The 22,338-nt window shown below is 37.9% G+C and overlaps 2 protein-coding genes across 5 annotated transcripts in view; one reads left to right on the top strand and one right to left on the bottom strand.

The window, feature by feature from the left end:
* Positions 1 to 4,661: 4,661 nt before the first annotated feature.
* On the top strand, positions 4,662 to 9,836 carry SGO1 (shugoshin 1). The gene is made up of 9 exons (XM_071561075.1): positions 4,662 to 4,957; positions 5,276 to 5,418; positions 5,502 to 5,689; positions 6,078 to 6,182; positions 6,626 to 6,690; positions 6,848 to 6,957; positions 7,533 to 8,384; positions 8,867 to 9,038; positions 9,279 to 9,836. The coding sequence occupies exons 2-9, from the start codon at positions 5,283 to 5,285 to the stop codon at positions 9,355 to 9,357; spliced, it is 1,707 nt and encodes a 568-aa protein (XP_071417176.1). The 5' UTR covers positions 4,662 to 4,957; positions 5,276 to 5,282; the 3' UTR covers positions 9,358 to 9,836.
* A 1,306-nt stretch (positions 9,837 to 11,142) lies between these two features.
* The window catches only part of KAT2B (lysine acetyltransferase 2B), a 35,644-nt gene continuing 24,448 nt past the window's right edge, over positions 11,143 to 22,338 (bottom strand). Inside the window, exons 12-18 of one of the 4 annotated variants that reach the window (XM_071561070.1) lie at positions 20,484 to 20,594; positions 18,766 to 18,909; positions 17,494 to 17,608; positions 16,719 to 16,755; positions 16,345 to 16,408; positions 16,163 to 16,247; positions 11,143 to 13,118 (exon numbers count right to left, since the gene is read on the bottom strand). In XM_071561070.1, the coding sequence (XP_071417171.1) occupies positions 12,925 to 13,118; positions 16,163 to 16,247; positions 16,345 to 16,408; positions 16,719 to 16,755; positions 17,494 to 17,608; positions 18,766 to 18,909; positions 20,484 to 20,594 (750 nt within the window). In that variant the 3' untranslated portion in view covers positions 11,143 to 12,924. Of the gene's footprint in view, positions 13,119 to 16,162; positions 16,248 to 16,344; positions 16,409 to 16,718; positions 16,756 to 17,493; positions 17,609 to 18,765; positions 18,910 to 20,483; positions 20,595 to 22,338 lie in introns of those variants that run through there. The other 3 variants (XM_071561071.1, XM_071561073.1, XM_071561072.1) reach the window with 3 other exon arrangements.

Below are 22,338 nucleotides of genomic sequence, written 5' to 3'. Positions count from 1 at the left end.
GGTATATAAGAGTGGGAAGCTGGTGGCACTCTGGCCCATCAAGATCCAGGGTTTCTGCACTTATTATCTGTGCCAGTTTAAAGGTAAACTGGCAGGAGAAATGAACACAACTCAAGAGAGATTACAAATCAGAGTTACAATTTACTAAAAAGATTATAATAAATACAATGATATAAACTGGTTTTAACCCATAAAACTAGATGCATAGCCCAACACCCTGGGACAAGAACAGAATGGTGTTTGTTAGCCCCTGTGGTGAGTGCCACATGGTCCCCCTGAGTGCAAAGGAAAAGGAAAAGAAACCTGTTGGTGAGGATGATGGTCATAGTTCTGTTGAAGTAATGATCACAGTCTGGTCGAGAGTGGTAGTCATAGTCCTGTTGAGGTTCTAGTTCTCCTCTGGATCTGACAAGTGGTCAGATCAAAGTTATTTTTGAGAAATAAAAATACTGAAATTATAATTAGAAAGTGGTTATGGATAACTTAGAATAGAAAATATAATACTAATAACATATTACAAATTAGAAGTAGTTTGAACTTTGGCATCTTACCACTCTAATTGGATAAATCTTTCTGAAATATGAAGGAAATAGCACATATGGACATAAATAAAAATGACACCCAAACAATCCTCACATTTCTTTTTAACCTTGCTGAAGGACAAGTATCAATTGTTTGGTTGTCATAATCTTTTCAGCTCATTATTTCTACAGGATTTTCAGCCAAACTTAGTCGAGTTAGTACGAGACCTTTCTGCTCAGGTAAGTCTGTGCCAGCTTCTTCAAAAAATGTTTGCTTCTTTTCTGTTTTCAGAGAAAAAGCAGGAGCATCAGCATCTTGCAATCCCCACAGCTCTCATGTACCAAATATTCTTAGACTTCTGACATGACATTTCCAAGATGAGAATAGCTACAAATATCCTATTCAAAACTGATTAGAACTGAACAGTTTGAAGGAAGTTCACAAATAAGCCATCCAATGGTCAAGGAGAAAAGCACTGCAAGGCAGTATCCACATGCGAGTCACAAGAAATGAGAACAGAGCTGACTCAGCAAGCCATAAATGATCTTCCCAAACCCCAAAGATAATGGAAAGCAACACAGCCCTGTGTGCCACTAATCAATCTCTCTCTAGCTAAAGGAAGAAAATGCTGGTAGTATATAAGAGCTGCTTCTAAGGATGTCTGCTAGCAGAGAATATTTTGCGGTATTCATTAATTTGGTATTACACATAAGAGTATATTGTATATACTTTTTCATTTGTCCTCACAGTATGCACTGCATTACATACATTGTAGTTTACAACTCTGTATCTTTTTTTGGTAGAGGTAGTAAAATAGGAGTCATATCTACTATCCTAACTGAGCTATTCTGGTGGTTAACAGACAGTATAAACATCATCACTGTGGTTGCCTGATGTGGGGCTGGACGTTGAGTAGTCGCAAAGATGGGTGGGGTATTTAAGCTGGGTATCTGGAGGTTATCCAGCTGCCAGTATCAACTAACACTTGACATTAGTCACAATATTGAGGCTGCTCTTCTGTCCCCTACTGCTGATCACCAAAAATGAGTGAAAAGTAGATAGAGTAAGTCTAAATGTCTGTTCTCATAAAGCCATACATTATCCTGTCATTGAAGCCAGTAGAAGTTTTAAAACTATTTTCCAGCAAGGACTGGATTATCAATACCTCTCATAAACATCCACTAAAAAAGTTAAAATTCAACTTATTTGAAGACTTTTATGTTGGTAGTAATATAAGTAACTGGCATTGCACAGGATATTTCATACCTGAATGCTTATTTAGTTGTGAAAAATAACAACTTTCTAACTTTGAGCCCTTGACATAAAAGACTAACAGAATGCATTGGACATCAGCATGTAACGCCACACTCAGATGTGAACTCTGATGGGAAGTATCTGGAATGGTCTCAGAATCACAGCTCTGATTCCTGCAATTTGCTGTAATTATATGAAGCAACTCTTTCCTTGTAATGCAAGGCAATAAATCTAAGATGAGAGCAAATTTTTTCATACACCAACTCCAGTCACTGCAGCAGCTGTTTTGCCAAGTGAGTACACTTGCTAGAAACAAACTACTGCAGAGCAGCTCTGGCATCAATGACAGCATCAATTTTTATACAGGAAAATGTGAAATTGCTTACAGCAAAAAGTTCATCAAGATAGAAAAAATTACTACTTTTGGAATTCTACATTACAAATAAATAAAACAATACAGAGGATGTAACCCACTGTCTCGGTTTGAGGGGAAAAAAACAAAATGTTTTACCCACAAGCAGGGGAGAGGCCTCCTCCACGATAATCACACCACTCTTTATCAAATTTAAGAAAAGGAATTTTAATACAAGAAGGATAACTTATATATATATATATATATATATATATATATATATATACACACAGACTAGTGCAACCCACTTCCCCAACACCACAAGAGAAAGGAAAAAAACAAACAAACAACAACAAAAAAACCCAGCAGGTTTTCCTCCGGAAGGAAAGGTTATACTTAAGTGTCCTTGTCACAGCCCGGCTGGCTGCAGAGTGAGTTTCAGTCCCTCTCCAGCGAGACAGACGAGCAGTGAGCTTTCAGTTGGACTCCGTCTCTTCCCCCTGTGTTCCCCGTCCAAGAAGCAGAAAAGTACGAGCAACCAGAAGCAAATCCAAGGCAGGCAGCAGCAGCAACGCGGTCAGAAAAGGCAGTCCAGGTCAGCATGACAACCAGGAAAGCCCCAGCAGTAGCCAGCAGGGCAGCCTGCCTCCTCGGAGCCCCCACTCCTGCGTTCCGCCGAGCCAAGACTGCCAAAACATATCCAAAAAAAACCCAAAAGAGACAAACCTGCCCCCACCCAAGCGACCAACAGTTAACTGCTCTTTTGTTAACCCCTGGCCTGGGCAGTTAAGTGGCAGGGGAGAGAATTTACATAATAATCCCAAACTACAACACCCACAAATTATCTAATAGAAACACAGCTGTCTTGAGATGAGAATTATGCAGAAATGAGCACACCTTGGTAACAGCAACAACGTGATTATCAGGATATAGACATTCAACATTAAAACACAAAGATAATTTGCAGAAAGATCACAACGTGTTTCTGAAAGAGGTGTAACAAAATTGATGGAAACAATAGAAAGAAAAAAGATGAAGAGAGGATTTTTAATCTTGATATGGATATACTCAGGACAACAACAACAACAAAATAATTAAGAGTAGCACTTAGATAGTGATAAGAAAAACATAATGTTTTAATCAAAACATAGTTCATTTAATTGCAACCAGTGTATTTATGTCAAGCTAATGCATGACTAATGGATAAAAGACTTCACCAGCATTGCTGAAAACTACCAATTGGTACTTGGTCAAATGCAAAACACCTGTTGGCTTTAAGTGAGACAAAGTTTGTAGGGAAAGAATAGCTGGTGCTTAGATGAAAAGAAAAAGAAAAAAGGTGGAAAAACAACTGTCCAAGCCCCCAGAAAAGGAGTTTAACAAGATCATCTACGGAAATGTTTAGAGAGAGCTGTTTGCAAGGGTCCAGGTGATGCTGTTCGCTGCAGCTGAGTGGAGGACTATATCAAATTATTGCCTTTAAAACAGTGAGAGGCCTGTAGGGAGTGGATGTGAAGTTAAATGTACAATACCAGAAAAACAGTATTTCTTGAGGTTTGGGTTTGGGCTTTTTTTGTTTGGTTTGTTTCTTTGGGTTTTTTGGTACTTTTGATGTTGTTGGTGAGTGGGGGTTGGGGGAGGAATGTTTCTTTTAATTTTGTCCTTTTTTTTTCCTCCCCAATGCCTGTGGGTTGGTTTTTTTGGGTTTTTTTTTGGTTGGTTTTGGGATAGTTTTTTGCAGGCTGGAAGGATGAGCTAGTAGGTGCTTGTAGACTAAGCAAGCAGAAAGATGCAAAAACATGCAACGAGAAACTAAAATTGTGTGTTGCTCTGGTCTTGTGTGACACTACTAAATAAGAGGGTCTAATGTGTTTAATTTGCTTAAAATTTTGATGCTGAATCTTAAGGAAAATATGGAGGGTGTGAATTGACATTATCTCATGTCTCAAAAGGGGATTGTCAGACTGCACTAAGAGCTCTGTTAGCAGGGCAGCTTATTTGCTGACAGGAATACAACCCCAACTTTAACAATGTCCTTTGATGGAGTAAGGAAATAAGTTAAATACTTTTTTACGCTACTGTAAAAACTAGACAGCGAGGCCAGCTATTCCGAGAAACAAAAGTTACACTCCACAGGCTACAGTTTCTGCCGTGATCCATGAGAATTCCTCAAGTCTGAGATCAGTCCCCCACATGACCTCCTACGCTTCACGGCCTTGCCTGGATAACGCTCGCAGCGCCGCAACTGCGCTCACCCACGGGATTGTGGAACAGGTGTTTTTATGCACTAAGCGCTTGAAACAAGTTTTAACTCTACGGCTTTTACAGTACTTTCATTTCAAGATGCAACAGCAGGAGTCAGGAGCGCTCCACGAGGAGCGACAAAAGCTGATCCTGCCCTGCTGCCACAAACATGAACTAACATCCTGCCGCCCCTGCCGCTCCGCGCCCTCCTCGGGGGCGGGGCCAGGCGCGAGCGGCGCCCGCACTGTGACGCACTCCCGGACACGCCAATGGGCAGCAGTGGCGCAGTTTGAACGGCGCGGGTGCTGCCACGCTGCCCGAGCCGGGCGGAACCCAAGCGCCGAGCTGAGCCGAGCCGAGCCGAGCCGAGCCCAGCCGAACCGAACCGCACCGAACCGCACCGAACCGCTGGGCCAAACCGAGCTGCGCCGCCGGGTCGAGCCGAGCCGAGCCGAGCCGAGCCGAGCCGAGCCGAGCCGAGCCGAGCCGGAGTGCGGGCAGACAGAGATATCTGGGTGCTGCTGCAGCCGGTCGGTGCCGCCACAGCCGGTCGGTGCCCGGCGGCGCACTCGCCTTCCCGAGGAGGTAGGGCCAGTCGGTGCCGGGGCGCTCCCTCTGCGGTGTTGAGGGGAGCCGGGAGAAACCCCCACGTCCCCGAATTCCACGCGGTGCCGCTGTTCAAAGCCTCGGCCCGGCCTCGCCGCGGCCACCGAGCGTTCTGCAGCTCAGGCGGGAGGTGTGCTGGGAAGGGGCACAGCGGCCTGTCCCAGTCGGGCCTGTGCGTGCATTGTTCCCCTAACACTTCCACAGACTTCGCTCGAGACCCCTGTCCCTTTTGCTTTGGCGTTTGGGGAGCATGGCGCAACCCCAGATTCACGGGTTCTTCCCTTCCTGTTTTTAAAGGTAGCAAATGGCAGAATGCTTGAGAAAGTCTTTCCAAGACAGTCTGAATGGCATAAAACAATGTATGAAAGAGAAAAGGAATCGCAAGTGGGTAGTGCTGGGTAAAACTACCCAGTTCTCCACCTTAAAGGCCAAAACACCAAGTAAGAATCTTAAATATCATCATATTTATAATTTATTTGTTTTCTTTTAAAACCCAGTTAAAACATTCACTCTTGTGTTGCAGCCAGTAAAATGAAGATCATTCAAGCAAACAACAGAGATCTAGCTCTGTCTTTGCAAGAAGAAAAGCTCAAACTTAAACAAGCTGAAGCTACCATTCTTCAATTAAAAAGAGATTATCATGATTTGAAGGCTCAGATGTTTGCCTTGAAAAGAAATCACAGGTTCCAGCAAGAAGAAGGACTTGTGGAGGTATTTCTAATAATAATAACTTCATGAGTTGCTGAAGCTAAGCATCAGAATCTGCACCCATCCACAGATAGATATCTTTATGATCTTAAGTGTTTCATTAAAAATTACCTCAATATGTACAACGGGGTTTTTTTATATTTTCACCTAAGCTGATGTGCTGGTTTGGACACCATGAGACAGGGTAATTAATTTTTTTTTTCTCGGTGCTTTCTTATTTACTTAAAATTCATCTTCTGTGAAACTTAGGGGGTTTTTATCACACATGAAGGCACCTGACACAGGTTTCCTCAGATTTTAGTTATGTTGTAATGCTAATAAGAAATTTGTAGTTGATTGGTAGTTGATAGTAGAGTATCACAGTAACAGTTACTGTCCTTTTGTTCATTAGAAACGACTGTTAGACTTGAAAGAGGTAATTTCCAAAGTTTCTCGGAATCTACTGGAGTTAGTTGATCTCCTCGGCCTGGCAAAGAGTTTGTGTTCCATAGACATAGTAAGTACCTTTTACTTTTGAGAAGCAGAACTTCTGTTAGTTATTCCTCTCACTTCTAACATAGATGCACATTGATTTTGAGATTCAAGCCTTAGTTTAGAGGAAGGACTACTCCCACAGTTCCCAGTATACCATGGGATGCACACTGAGAGTGTGTGTCAGTACACTGTAAGTGGGACTGAAGCACTGCTAGGAGGTGGTTGGGGCACCCTGATTTTCTGGGGTTTTGTGCACAGTTCCTTTTCCTGTCTGCTCTCTGTAGGATTGGGCTGGTGATGTGTAGAAGCTCAGTATGTGAGATCCCACAGCACTTGGAGTTAGCCAGCCAGAAAGAAAAAGACACAAGGGTCTCTTTTGTCCTTCCATGGATAACTTGGCTGCTGTCTAAAATTTGTAGATGGTGCAAGCTTGTTTAGTCATAGTAAGATTTGTTTTGTTGACAGAATCAAAAAGTGGTTTCTTCAGGTCCTCGAAACAGTTGCAGTGTCACAGGACCAGCAGGTTCAACGTAAGTATTTTTTATCAATGCCAATTTATATTTGAAAACTCTGTTACAGTAAATTTAATTTTCTGTCTGGAAAAAGAGAAGCCCAATGTAATTAAATTGTTCCTTGTCATAAAATATATTACTGTTCAGTAAATACTGCCTTTGGTATTTTCTTTAGAGAGCCACTACAGTGTGCTAATGGAGATGGTCCTGTACTTCCAAGTGGGACAGACCCTGGTGTGGAATCTGACAGTGACATTTCCTTAACCAAAATAATTTCACACGAAGGTAACTAAATTAACAAAGTCAAACGCTGCTCTGTTCTGAATTAGGAAAAAAACCATGAATACAAGTTTAAAATGCAACTGCTGTTTTTGAAGGAAGTGACAGGTAATTTTTTACTTACTGTCATAAGGGAGAGATATTAATGCTGGCAACCAGTAAAATGTTTGAATCAAGACACCCAGCAAAACTGGGAGGAATTCAAAATGGTTTTGTCTTCTCTATGCCTCCAATCCAGTTTCATTATCTACCAAACAGTCCAACTGAAAAAAATCACCTTTAGACATGCATTAGCATTTATGAAATCAGTAAAATTTGTTAACAAAGCAAAATATTCAGGGGAAAAAAAACTTTCTAAAAGGAACAGTCTAGAGGAAAATACTAATGTCATATACCTAATTGCTTTCAGTATGGAAGCTGTATTAAACCAAGCTTATCTTAACTTCCAATCATAGTTTATACAAATCTTTGGAGAAAACCCAAAGAGTAGTCTGAATTTTTGACAGGTTTGAATTTTTTTGCACAAAACTTTAACATGGTGTTACTGTTTGGCTTTAATATGATTTCTCTTTGATTACAAGGACAGACATCTGATATTCATGTGAACAACACAGGGTCAGAGCTGGAAAACACTCTTCTAAGTGGAAAGCCTGGATTTGGTAGAGTGTTACCAAAAAATTCATCCCCGAGATGTTCCTTTTCAAAGATAAGAAACTTCAATGTAATGCACACTGGTGTCTTGGACCATTTAGAAGCACCTGATTCAGTAGAAGAACTTTCTGAAGAGAACAAAATTAGGCTTGAGGAAAGTCTAGAGAAGTGTGCTACAGAAAACCTAAATGCAGCTATTTCTCACTTGAATGAAAGCAAGGTAGATTCAGAGCAGGTGTGGAGGCAGAAAAATTCTGAAACTTCACAGTTCAACTTAAAACATAATTCTGACCTTAAACAACCTAAGTGTAAAAGCAGAAAAAACTCTCAAGGAAGGAAAGAGAAGAACCAGAAGGGAGAACTGAAACAGCCTAAAAATACTTCCCAACAAGGACCAGGAAAACCGGGTAAAGAGGCTTCCAAAAAAAATCTGAATTTCCTGGGTGGCATCAGTGATGCTTATGACTTTAATTTGGAAGAGAGGGTCCATGTTACACCTTTTCGACAAAGCAAGGTGAACAACAGAGATACTGCTCTGGATGACACAGAAGACTCAGCTGAAACTGATAGCACTGAGTCAAGCAATACTGAAGATGATTTAGACGACAACCTCTATGAGCCTTACAAGAAAATATCAAAGAAAAGGCAGCGTTCAGAGGAAAATAATGCTGCGTCGCCAATCCATGAAAGGCCAAAGTCTAAAAGATGCTTGGCACAGCGTGAGCAGCATCTCCGTCATGAAGAAGAGACTGAAAACAGCAAATCAAGTGATAAGTCTACTGGTAAGTGCAGAAAGTGTTCTGTAATTGGTTTTGTTTCCTTGAAAGATAACATTGTTTAGGGGGTTTAGGAGTTTTTATTTAATAACAACAAACAGCATAATAGTATAAGAATGGTTAGATTCATTCATCTGTCTGCCTTTTATTTTCACTTGGCAGATACTGGAATTAAAGATGTGTTTTTAAGAAATTGATCTGCAAATTAATATTGTGCTCTGGCTATGTTAATGATGCATTAAAGCTGGTGGGGAAAGTAAGCAAGATATAAATTAAATGAAATGTGGAATAACAAATCACATTTTGCCTGGCCCTGCTTAGTGTGAATTTTCAAGATGAAAATCCTGCATATATTTATCTTCTGATGTTTTTTAAAGTGCAGAAATGGAGATGATCATTAGAGCTGAGTTACTTCACATCTCATATATTCACTGACATTTTCTTTTAAGCTGACTTACCTGAATGAAGTGTGCCTAATATCTTCACAGGGCAGCCTTCTGAGCCATCTCATGGGCATCTCTGTGATGTTACCAATACTGCTGCGTTGCTCCCCAGCACAGGGGATGCAGCAACTGCCCCACAAAGTGAAGGAGCATGGTCTCCAAAATGCAGGCGAAAGTGTTCTCTTCCTGTGAACTATAAAGAACCAAGTATTTCCAGGTAGGCGTCTTTACTTTCCAATTTGACATAAAGTTCATGATGTTCTATCCACTGGAGGATTTGAGAGGATTACTTAAATCTTGAAAATTAGTCTTTAACAAAAGAGCTCATTTGAAGAGATCTGGAGTTAGTAATACAGCCTAGTTCATGTGAAAAGGAACTTACTAGCTAATAGTTATTGTTTTAAGTGATGTAGGGAACAGAACTCAGTTTTTGCCTTTTTTTTTCTTCCCCAAACAGGAAGCTCAGGAGAGGAGATCCATTTACAGATACAAAATTCCTGAGGTCTCCAATTTTCAAGAAACAAAAAAACCCCTGAACAACAATCTCTTAAGAAAGAATCTGAAACAATATGATGAGAAATTGGGTTACCTGTCATTGAGATTTTCAGAAAAACCATGCTCATGCCATGAAGAAAGGAAATCTTTCATCCAGAAAGTTAGTTACACAATATCTTATATAAATATGTGAATGTTTGTGTATCTAATATTAAGGTATCAGTTTAAGGGGGCATGAATTTAATATAGTGACTTGTTTTTAATGATATGGATTGACTTGTTATAACTGCAGTGATTCCATTCAAGCTCCTTTTGACTGGATCTTTGAGTGTATGAGAAATCTGATGGACAAGATGCTGAATGTCATTTTATGACTTGTAGTCATAAGGTTTAACTTCAGGCACTTGAAATGTTTTGGGCAGGGAGTAATTTTAATAACAATGTTTGTGCAGTTGTTGTTTATGTAATGGTTGTGGTTTCATATTGAATCTTATAATAAATGTCTTAGTGTTTGGAAGCAGCTCAGAGGGGGTTGGTGTTTTTGCAGTTTCCCTATGGGATTCAAGGGCAGTAATATCAGCAGTAGGCATAATAGGCCTATGTACTCTGTCCCCGTCTCAGGTGTTGGCATAAGCACCATTTAGAAGCAAGATTGTCAGTTGTAATTTGATTCTGTAGCTGCAGCTTTCAAAAGCAGCAATTTCAATGTGGTTGGTCCTGCTCTGAGTGCAAGTTAGAATCAACTTAACCAGACAGCAACAAAGCAAATTTCTTCGTGAAGGCTGGTAAAGAGGGCTGCACTCTGGTGGAGTGTAAACTATTAGTCCCATCTGTTATGGGACTATCACAATAATTTATTAATTTATAACAATTTTGTCCTTGCTTTGCTAAGGGCATTTTGCAGAGGAAGAGCCACCGCATGGGAGCTGGAGCTACATGGTGCTACACTAGAGGCCACATGTGAGAACACTGTTCTCAACTGCCCAGCACACAAACTACTTTTTGTTTGTTTGAGAAACACTTAAGTATTTATGGATACATGAATACCCCAAGAAAATTAAGCAACATTCCAAACAAATAATGGGAAAGTACAAAATACACTTGTTTTGCAAGAGTGCCTTTCTCACCTGTCCCACTTAAACAGGTGTCTCTCTTTCTGTAATAAGAAATACATAGTGTTATTTACTGTTTTACTTGTAAGTTCTTTCATGACTCAGCACTAGTAATACTAGCTACAACTACTGAGTGTTTGAAAATAGTTGTTCACAACAAAGCCTTTGGATGTTGGTACTGAAACTTTACCTTTGTATCTTAAAATTCTAGCCCTGGGCATTACCATCTTAAGTCTGGAATTCTAGTACTAGAGGAACTTAAGCAGAATGATTGAACTTCAGGTGTGCTTTCAGCAAACAAATATTTAGTAGTTATTTGACAGGTGCAAGGTTTGTTCATGGTATGCAAAGTAAGTGACCCCCTCAGTACCATCATTGTGATGGTACAAAGACAAGATGGAGTTAGTTTGCTGCTGCATGTATTGTGTCTTGTAAGTAAAGGGCTCTGGTAGGCAAATACCAGCAAATAGCATAAGCATGCTTTGAGGTGAAAAAATCAAAACTCTGGAACAGCTGAGTAAAGGAACTGTTGGAAGTAGAGGGGAGATGGAAGTAACAGCACTGTATCTCAGCATGGAGCTGGGAATGCTACTTGGACTGGTCACAGCTCAGCTTATCCTGAAGACTTGTAGCTTATCTTGCAGATCTGTTGTGCTCTGTTGTGAAACTGCTTTACTGTGTAAGTACTCAATGAAAAAAAAAGACCAAAATAAGTAGGGTTTTGTACATATATAATTTAAAACTATTCTGTACCAGTACAATATATTAATTTGACAGATGTAAAGTTCATCAGCTGTTAAAGCATTTGCAAAACCACATATCCTACCATAACTTTATTGCACAGTATCTAGGAAAATATTAATTCTTAAATTAGAAAACACATGTTTCAGTATAGAAGAGACAATCTGATTGAAAGACAGTAAGAAAATCTACTCTGAAAATAAAAAAAAATTCACAGGATACCAAGCTTATTAACATGTGCATCTGTAGGCCCAATCTACAGAACAGGGTTATAGCATCCTGTTCGGCTACTCAAAATAAAAAAAAGTACTCACTGTACCTTTGTTATAGATCCCAATGTAGATCAGACTAATCTCATACAAAACAGGTTGGCAAATCCAGCATTAACATCTTGAATACCTTGGGTACCACATTTACTACTACCAGGTAGTTCCTGAATTAACTTGTGATCTAACACTGCACAGGCATTTTGCAGGAACAGACTCTTTGACACAGCACAGGATTGGGTTTTTTTCAGTCTTTTAACTATTGAATTTTACCAGTGTAACATCTGTAAATATAAAACATCAAGAATGTAAATTAAATCTATTTTTCATAAAAGTAATTATAATTTACAGTTACAAACTCTAATTAGAAAATGTCAAGGGACAGCTTTTTGGCCAGTACTGATCTCCATTAAAGAGTTAGGTGTACCTCTTAAATGTAGTGTAAGCAGCAATATATATTGTATATATATATGTGTGCTCTATTTGAAGATAAACAAACATGAATTGTAAAATGTTACTATATTCCTGGGTCTAAATAATCTCAGTTAGTAAGCATTTACAATAAAGCTTGGTAGAAAATCCAGTTTACCATGGAGCCAAGTATCTAAGCTCAAAGCTGTCCTATGCGGACTTCTTTCATGTACAATTGTCTTAACCTCTGCTAAATAATTTGAAGAATTTAACAGTGAAGAATAGTAAGTAGGGTGGATCATGAAGTGCATTAAAATCTTAACTCTACTAAACCAATTTAAATTGTCTAGTAGATGAGAAGTAGTCTCTAAAGTTATTTTGGGTACTTATGTCCTGCATAAGCCAAGTCACTATGACATTACACATCTAGCCAAGTTTTTTTTTCTTTTTAAAAAGAGTGGTTATGAGATTACAGTTTGCAGGTAAAATATGTATCAAAACTGAAAATGGATAGAAAAACTTGCATCTATCATAGATTACAGGCAGTCTTTTTTCAGAACTGACTGTTCTTCTCTCAGCTTTTCAACCAGCTGCTTCTTTTAAAAAATAATATCTTATAAAAAGGTTCTACAAAGAAACAAGTGTTTCAGAACTCCTGCCACAACTGTTGTTTTCCCTTATGAATTTCTTTTTTACTGAAAAAAAAATAATAAAACTATATCAAATAGGTACTGCATTAGGTAAGCTATAACATCTGTTGTCTGGGAATTTTCTTCAGCTTCCCAAACATGTGCAACTTCCCCCATGTTCATGGGGTTTCTGAGGCTGTAGCTGATAAACTTATTAGGAACATATGGTAATCGGCACACAAAAGAAATTTGCCGTAATTAAATACATTATAAAGCATTTTAATAAAATAATTTTTGTAACTTCAGTATAATACACATTTGCAAAACTAAAAGGGTTTTAAAAAGTGCTAAGTATTAAACAGAAGTTTCTTGAAAGTCCCAAAACTCATATATAGAACAGCTTCCCCTGCCCATAACGTAGGCACACTATTTGGTTGTAAAAGACAGTGTCACTTGTCAATTAATCCAGCTTCTTTAATTTTTGTGTAGAAGAATTTCTCCAGTATATTGGCACATTTGTAGTATTCACTCTCAGGGGGGTTGTACTCTCTGCAGTTTGTAAAGACTCGCTGCAAGTCTGCCATGAATAATTTCTTAGACACGTAGTACCTGTTCTTGAGTCGCTCACTCATTGTTTTGAGATCTGCACAGAAGAAAAATAGATTAACAGCGTTTGATTCAAATACTTTTTGTATGCAATATCCCTTTAGACTGATTTGCCATTTAACATGAACTGGCAAAGCTAGGATTTGGAATGAAAATTGCCTTCATCTGAGATATGGTCCATCTTTTAGCTTCAAAAGCAACTGAGCCACTGGAACTAAGCCATATTTCACTGTAAGGATGAATTTATGTAGAGTTTATTTTTAATTCTTTAAAACATTAAAGCGTCATTTTTTTTTTCAATTCTCAGAGCTCTGAGTTTTCCATGGGTATTATGCTCTTCTAAGTGCTCTGTTCTCAGCTCTGCTGGAGAGGCCTTAGGAGTGTATAGGCAAACAATGCAAACATCACAGAACATGTATGTTAACCTAAAATCTTCCCTGCTGTGCAAACACAGCAGAGAAGAGGCATTGGTCTATCTTATAAGTAGTACTTTCAGCTTTGGAAAAAAAAAGATTAAATTTGTTCTATGTTCTACATATATTTTTATTACCTCTTCAGAGTTCACAGTTATATATTCTTTTCAAGAGTCATGTGAGAACTGATCTCTCCTGCTTTCAGAGCATCATGCAAAACATTGCCTTACAGAACATTCTTTAAGAAGTGTTTTCCTTTACACGAAAATCAGTCATCCATAAAATATGTAAATCATGTCAATGTCCTCCAGATAGTCGCTTTCCCAGTAATTCTCATCAGGCATTTAAAAATTCTGTCTACATTACAAGTGTTCTAGGAGTGAGTACAGGAATAGAAGTAATAGGAGGTGTGCTGGATGCCTTGGCTTTTCTCACCTCAGGTGCTCTAACAACTATTTTTTTAGCAATGCTTGAGCCAGGCTTCAGCAGCATCTTTGTGAAACTGTAACAGAAGCAGCCCAAACGGGTCAACAAGTATTGCAAGGACAGCAGAGACCAAAGACCTCCAATGCAAAGGAAGCAAACTTTTAAAAATCATATTTAAAAATATGGTTGTAATTTTGTTTGGATATGTTTTGGGCAAGTTTGATGGTTATTTTTGGGTTCTTTAAGGGAAATTTGAATTTGTTAAGGAGAGGAAAGCCCCATGCAATTGCCAAAATGGGAGTATTTAGGAAAAGTTTGATGGCTGCTCTCAAATACCTTGATATAGAATTTGCCATTCACTAGCTTTGCACAACATTTTGCAGAAGTAAAGGCTCATTCAGCTCCCATTAAGTCTGAAATTCAAGTCCCTACACATAAGCTGGATATCCGTAGTCTTAATTATAGTTGAGCCAGATGAGAAGGCTGTTCAGCTCAAACTAAAACAAACATTGCCTAGCTGGTGAGTTAAGATGTGTTCCTCTAGCTACAGTGAATGTTTGGTTCCATCTGTCACTCAGCCATACAGCTGATGTATGGCAGATGAAAAGGAAGAAAACTCCAGAGTATTGCTTGAAAGAGCACCTGAAGAGCACTTAAACCAGGGGCAGAAAAACATTCATACATGAGAACTGACCTTAGGAGGTAGTCAGAAAACTCTACAGCCATACCCCACAAATACTGTACAATTTAGTCTCTACACAAACATAAAGGTAATTGTTATATCTTGTATGAGCAACTTCTTACAGTAGCAGCATGCTGGCAGGGAGAGCAGAAAGAAATCTGAAGTTGTTCACAGATCAAGACATAGTTTAGTCATGCTACACTCCTTAGCGAAAAATCAGAGCAAAACTAAACTGAAGACCTCAGTTTAGTCCTCTCAAAGGAGAGCTGCTGTCCACCCCCTAATGTAATGTATCTGAACGAGGGATGGACAGACAACGTTCCCACTTTGAGTTTGCCAACTCAGCCTGTCAGTTCTTTGTATCCCCTGTTCAAATTAAACAGCCACTTAGACCTAGTCTCTGCTCAGAAAAGCAGGTGCAGAAAACTGCCACAGGAGTGAGTCAACATTCTTTTTTTTTTTCTACAAAAACATTTGTGTCAGGGATACAGGAAGCCAGCTAGTGGTTTACAAAGTATATGTCTATCTGCTATTTGGAAATGATAAGTTGAATATAAAAAAAAAAAGTCACTACACTAAATTGGTATACATGGGCTTGGAGCCTATGCAAAGCAACCTGAACACTTCCATTCTCTGAGAAACAGATTGCTAGTAGCCTGCCATGAACCTGTATTTCATTCTCTAACAATATTAAAAGGTTCAGAAACTGTAATCAGAAAGATAGAGGCATGTATTGCAAAAACAAGGAAGGACTAGCAGGATTAATTTTTAAAACTACTGCAGTACAAATCAAAACCAGCATCTGTTTAGAGCATCACTGAATTACCACTGAAGTTATATGTCCCAGCAGTAAAAAGCTGGGTCATAAGAAAAGCAGTCAAAAGAAATACATTATTAGCAGTTGTGTACTTCCCTTTGCAAATAATCCTACATAAACAATGGCTTATAAATAAATAAAAATAAATAAGTAAACCACCTCACACAACTGTGGCAGATCTAAAAGAGAAAGATAGTTTACAATCAGTTGCCTGAAGTATTTTCCTAAACCTAAATAGGAGCAAAGTATTAAGACTTAATTAGAAAACACTAGTATTTTTGAAAAAGTTTTCTACTACATGATTTACAAAGCTTATATCTGTATTTCAAAGTAACGCAAATGCTCAGATGTTCCTGGAAGTTTTCCTTGAGAGATTTTTTTTTAATATACCAGTAGGATCTGCAATGACCAGTTACCACACACAAGAAAGTATTCCTACAGCACATCTACACCAGCTCAGTCCTGCAAGTTTCTAGCTGACTGCATCATTTAAGAGCTTGTTAGGGCTCTCTAGGGCATGCTAAGATTTCAGACGTATACACTGTAGATGTTTTGCAAAGGTCACAGAGCAGTCATCAATTTCAAATTACAACATCATACTTTGATGCTTCAGAGCTGCAAGGTATTCAGCTGCAATTAACATATATCTTTTACCATAAAAAATCAAGATTAAAATTTATCTGCTATGTCTTCAGCTATAATGATTTTTAAACTCTATACTTAAAAAATGTTAATGGCATTACCCATGGGAAACCTTATAACTTCATAATATCCAGGAGCTTCTGTTCTCTTCACAGGTTCCATGAAGGGCCAAGCGCTTTGATGGCTCTTTGGTAAAGAAAAGAGTAAGGTATCTAATATGGAAACTCTATATTGGAAATAATTTAAAAATCTTTACAGAAGATAAACTAGAACTAGCACTCACCTTCACTTGCTGCAGAATGGTTTTTAATGTGCTGTAAAGTTGATCTGGATCCTTGGACTCCTTACTTGAAGAAAACATTAATACAAAAAGATTAGCTTGAATCTCTTATCTTCATTCCTACAATTTGTATCTTACCTAAAAGCAACTCTGAAGTTTCAAGCGTTTTACAGAAGAAATAAAATGTAAAACAAGCAAAGTAGCAAACACAAACAAAAACCCTCAAAAAAACTCCACCACCCAAACTGCACCTGCCCACAAAAAACCCAAACAAAACCACTTAAAAACTCATGCCTTGCAGATTAACTCTTTTCCAATGGATAGAAGGAAATACCAAAGGATATTGTTTATAGGTTTTTACTTTGTGCAGCACTTACCCTCTTTCTTTTCCACTTGGTTTCCAGCCAGTCTCTCCTGTACACCAACAACATGAGATATTACATGGGAACTACAGTAGGTCACAATATTAAATGAGCTATTGCAACTCTAAAAAGAAAAGCCATTTCAGCACTGAGTTTGTTTTAATAAAAGCTACTCCTAATAAATAACACAAGCGTCTAGCCTACAGCCCCATTCAATTTCCTACATGCTCTTCCTCCAGAATACTGAAAAGATTCTTTCAAAATATTTCTATGTGAAACACACTTTTTTTTCAATAATTCAGTATATATTTTACCACAACCTCTGTAAAGAATAATGATGACAAAGATATCCAATTTGATTCCCTAAAGACAGAGAATTGCAGAAAAGCACAACTGAAGAAAATCTCGCAAAAGATGATACATGAATTTTTTAATTCTATTTTGTCCTGTAAGGTCATGTCTGGCACAGAAATTGTTCAGAAGTGCAGTGCATTAACAATGGTGCCAAAAGGAAATTGCCGCCTACACTGCAATGCAAATCAAAGAAGAATCACATATAAATAAAATTACACACACGTACATAAAAGAGGATCAGCCTGGGATGCCTTGGGGAAATCTCTAAGACAGCAATTGCAATGAAAACAAAACAATCTTCACAGAAATCAAATCAGCAGAGCAAAACAATTACATTCTAATCAAAAGAAACATGTGACTACATTAGTATTTCTAGTCTTGGATCTTTCTTGGGATATCCTGCTTCTTTTCTACATTAAAAGAGGCTGATACATACTAATTCCAGGAATGCTTTCTATAGGAATCTGCCGCACTCCATCTTTGAAGCAAGAAAGGCCAGGATAAACTTTTCGTATTTGAGCTTGTTTCCTTTCTATGAGCTTTTTAATGATCTGTAATAAAGCAACAGAGAAAACAAAAAATAATTTCTTTTCTCTAAAGTAACCCAGAAGATTAATGCAAAACTGTGATGAACAGAAACATTCTCATTTCCTAATCTTATGGTCCTTTTCCATCCACTGAAGCTGGTAATGGGACTGAGTTACCTAGCCAACCTGGGTTGTTACCTACCATATGCACATCAAAAGGTGTGTATAATTATTCTCAGGGATTATCAACAGCACAGATCACTGCATAACAGCAGCTTTCTTTCTAATAATGTTATACGTGAGCACCTTATCTGCAAGTGGAATGTCTCCAAGTTCTCTAGAATAAAATGGACATCCCAACAAAATGAGAGAGTGAAAAACACTCATAAAGCAACTCCAGGGCCAAAATCTTAAAAATAACAAGTTTTTGGAAGTGACATGTTATGTTGATGGTTTGGGCCCAGAACTCTACTACTGAAGTCAAGTATATCTGAGATGTAACAGGCTGCAAGAGACATGTCCACGATTCGTACACACACTGACAACACCTTATCTCTGAGACTGGAAGTAGTAGACTGGAATCTGAAGAGTAACGTAACCAAAAAGAAATGAAAGGGGAAAAAATTACAGTCTGTGTTGTATGGACATAGGAAAACTTTCCCAGTGAGTGAAATTAAGAACTCTTGTAAATTAAATGTATAGCAATGAGATTCTGCCTTTCTTTCTGCAAGCATGGGCCAAAAAGCTCTATTGGAAGAAAAATTATTGTCCCATAAAGAAGTTTTTTAACAAAATAAAAGGTCAGGTTTGAACAACCTTAAAGGAACAAATTATCCTTAATATTCGTATTTCTTTAAAAACCCAGGAAGGTAATTAAACACAACTGGAAACATCTTAATTATTTTGCTAATAAACTGGCACATAGAATACTATTAAGAACTAAAAAAAGACTATCCTGAATAAACTGCAAAAAGGGTCAGACTAGAAACTAGGACAGTACACCCCTGATTTATATATTAAAACAGTGGTAGAAAAAATACTTATCTTTCTTTCAAGAAAAATATAGACTATATAGTACAAGCATTCAATTCAAATGTCACTCTATGGAAAGCTTACTGTTCATGATGGGGAAAATTGACAAAGGCATAAAATAAATCAGTCTGACAACATTCAGCGTTTACCTCCTTCTGCTTCTTGATGATGACGGAAAATTCCGTGTAGGGGATCCTTGGATTTAATTCACATCCCATTAACGTGGCACCCTCATAATCCTTGATGTAGCCAACATATTTTGCTTTTGGTACTTTAATATCTTTGGAGAAACCCTGACAGAGAAAAAACCTTACACTGTCATAATGCCATTTACAGTTGTTTTAACTTAAATACTATGAGGATTTAGGACAAAATTCATCACAATGTTAAAATACAAACAATACAATGGAATGAGTTACAGACCATGGTTCAGTGTTGCAAACACCTGCTTACAGGAGGCATAAGAATTGCTAAGATACAAGATGAAGGAATTGCTGACAAGGGAGACAGGAGAGATAAAAATATCAAGGCAAATATTTTTTATGTGGACAAATTTCCTAGATTTAATATTAAAGAATACCAGTACTGTAGTCTTAGGTCAAGGAAAGTTGCTGTTGAAGCTGATGGGATGATAGCAATTTTACAGCTGGAAAATTTTGGTTGTTTTACTTGTGTATATCAAGTAAAAAAATAAGTTAACAAATCCTAATAAAAGTTCCAAAGTTATGCTATAGTCTTCATACAGTTCAAAAGTTAATTGAAAAACAAACCCACAAAACAATTAATCAAGACAATAAAAGGCAGTGTAGGACTCTCACTTGGGATGCATTTTATTCTTCTGTTACAGTGGTACCTGTGAAACATCAGTAATAAGCAGAAACCCAAACAGGACTTCTGTGTCACAATTTACCATCAAAGACTTCAGACTTAGATGGAGGCTGAGCATTTCCAAACTGGGGAAGGAATATTGCAGACATGAGAAGGGTCTATCTGCACAGATCCAAGAGGTGTGTCACAAACCCAGCTTGTATTAATTTCGAATGTGTGAAGAGTAAATTGTATCAGTTTTATACACAGAATCATGGAACAGCTGAGGTTGGAAGGAACTTAAGGAGGTCATGTAGCCTCATATTCACTCAGAGCAGGTCTTATCACATCTGGTTGCTCAAGGCCATGACCAGTCCTGAAAACTGTAAAGGACAGAGATTCCACCATCTCCTTGGGCAACATTTTTCAGTATTTCACTACCCTTAGAACAGGAAGGAAAAAACAAAACCAAAACATTTTTCTTCTGTCTAGTTGCAATTTCCCACTACCCAACCCATGACTACTGTCTTTAGTCATAATGCTGCACACCTCTGAGAAAAATCTGACTCTATTTTTGCTTTATCGTCTGACCAGATAGTTGATACCTGTTCATCAAATCTATTTGATAGACACTGGAATCTTTCCTGAACTTGAAATCCATGCTGAACTTGAAATTTATGCTTCAAATCAGGAGGAATTGTGAGTGTAGGTCATGTAAGTTCTATTCTGTCACAGGTATCTCTAGGGCTTCTTTATACTTTATATAGAATCAGTGGAGGAACTGAATGAATGAAGAAGCCGCCAACATATTTGACTATGTTTTTAGACTTGAGAAATAACAAGCTATATTATACACCTATAAGATTCTATCAAACTAAAATGCATTAGAAGCTAGTAACATTACACAAGATGAACACAGAACACATTTTATAGATAAAAAAATCCCCATCTAAAATTGAACTGTACATTTTATCCAACTGCTTTGTCATGTCTAGTTGTTTAGTCTATCACTGCTAGACACTAAACTTCTTTCACCAAGTAATATCTTGCATTGACTTACTTGTTTTTTGAAGTAGCCAATAGCATATTCATCTGCATACGTGAGAAAATTGAGAATGTTGTGTTTGATGTGGTACTCCTTAAGATGGTTCATTAGGTGAGTCCCATAACCCTGTGTGAGAGGTATGAGGAAAAATCATGAAAAAGCCTCCATGGACTGCACGCATTGGTAACTGGAGCGAGGGTCATTACAGGCTGTTTTCCAAAATGCAGTCTTTCCTCTAGATCCTGTTTTAAAGATTTTCTCGTAATGAAGTGGTGAGGCATACTCCAGAGCCAACTCTTTTCAGCCTTGTAAGGGTGATCCTTGTGACCCAGCATGGAACACAAAATACCAGTTTCTGGTGTCTGATTCACTTTTAAACTAAAGGAGACTGAAATCTAGACTCTTTCTAGGGGTAAAGAGGTACATTTTCCCAGAAATTGTAATTCAAGGTGCTCACCTTTTTTTCTTCTCTTTTAAATTAGATAACTATTAATTATTTCACCAATAACAAAACTACATATAACAACAGGCATTCTTTCTTAGCCATATTATTTCAAAACTGCAAAGCAGTAGCAATACTGAAATTATTCCAGTGTTCTGCACACCTGTATCAGAAACAGCCTCTGACTCAAAGGATTTATAATCTAAACTTATCATAAGGCACAAAAGGGAACAGTGAAACAATTACCATAACAAGCAGCAGAAAATTACTGAGTCCACAATCAAATAAATAGCTATGCCTCCTAACTACACACAGGCAAGATTTCCATTTTCATTCAACCCCAAAGTAAACAAAAGGTTCCATTTATTCACATTACCTAGCAAGCTATAGTATTCCCCTTCTGCTGTGAAATGAAGAAATGTGAAATAGACAGAAAAGCCCATAATAATGTTTTGTTCCTGCACGTGTTCTAATTTTATCATCATGGAGACTACCTTGACACAAAGAAATATACATGGATTTGTTTTGGGTACTCTGTTCTTCACAACTGGGGAAATTTTAACTTATGTACATAAGTCAGAAAAATAAATTAGAAAGTACAAACTACTGATTTAATTTACAATCTAGTGTCTCGAGACATGAGAACAGCTGAATAAAAAAATCCTAAAAGGAAACTAAGCCATGTACAGTAAAATTTAAAGTAATTTTTCAACATGGGATCAAACTACTTCAAAAACAATTCAACTTACATGGGAAAAACAGTTCCTATATTTTACTTCAGTCTCAAACTGAATTAAAATAGGAATTTATTTTTCCCAAGATTAGGCAGGTCACCTATGTGTGAACATTTTTTTTCTCATTTACCTGCTGACAGGGATCACCTTAGATAGACACATCAGAAGGCCCATTTCCAGAAACAGTCAATTGATACAGCAAGACACGGACAGGGTAAAAGAATAAACTGTGCGTTATGCAACCTCAGGGGCACTCTGGTGATGGGTCAGAATTACCTACTCTATTATTTTGAAAGATTATTCCTAGAAAATCAGAACACACCTTTGGCAGATTCATCTGTCTAGTGCAGTTAAGCATAACTTAAGCACATACTATCAGGGTTTGCATTTACTAAAACACTTTGGATATTTTTATGACAGGCCACTGTAAGTGTAGGGGAATGTTCCTCTTTAACACCAGAGCTGAGTAAAAGCAAATATAACCCCAGTACCAACAGTTGTTACAGGTTTTCAATCCCACTGTGTTACCCTTTCACACCAGGGTGCACAATTTCTGCATATTAACTGCTACAAATTCCGAATTAACCCACATCTCAGCTTTCACTGCTTCTCCTGAAAATCATGAAGCTACAGCACCATCTAAAGGCAAAAAAATGAATCAAATGGTCACAGTTGATCAATCTACCTGTAAATA

Source organism: Pithys albifrons, chromosome 7, assembly GCF_047495875.1.
Source record: "Pithys albifrons albifrons isolate INPA30051 chromosome 7, PitAlb_v1, whole genome shotgun sequence".
Lineage (NCBI taxonomy): Eukaryota > Metazoa > Chordata > Aves > Passeriformes > Thamnophilidae > Pithys > Pithys albifrons.
Note: the sequence above shows the minus strand (reverse complement) of the source record. Positions and strands in the feature narration are given on the sequence as shown.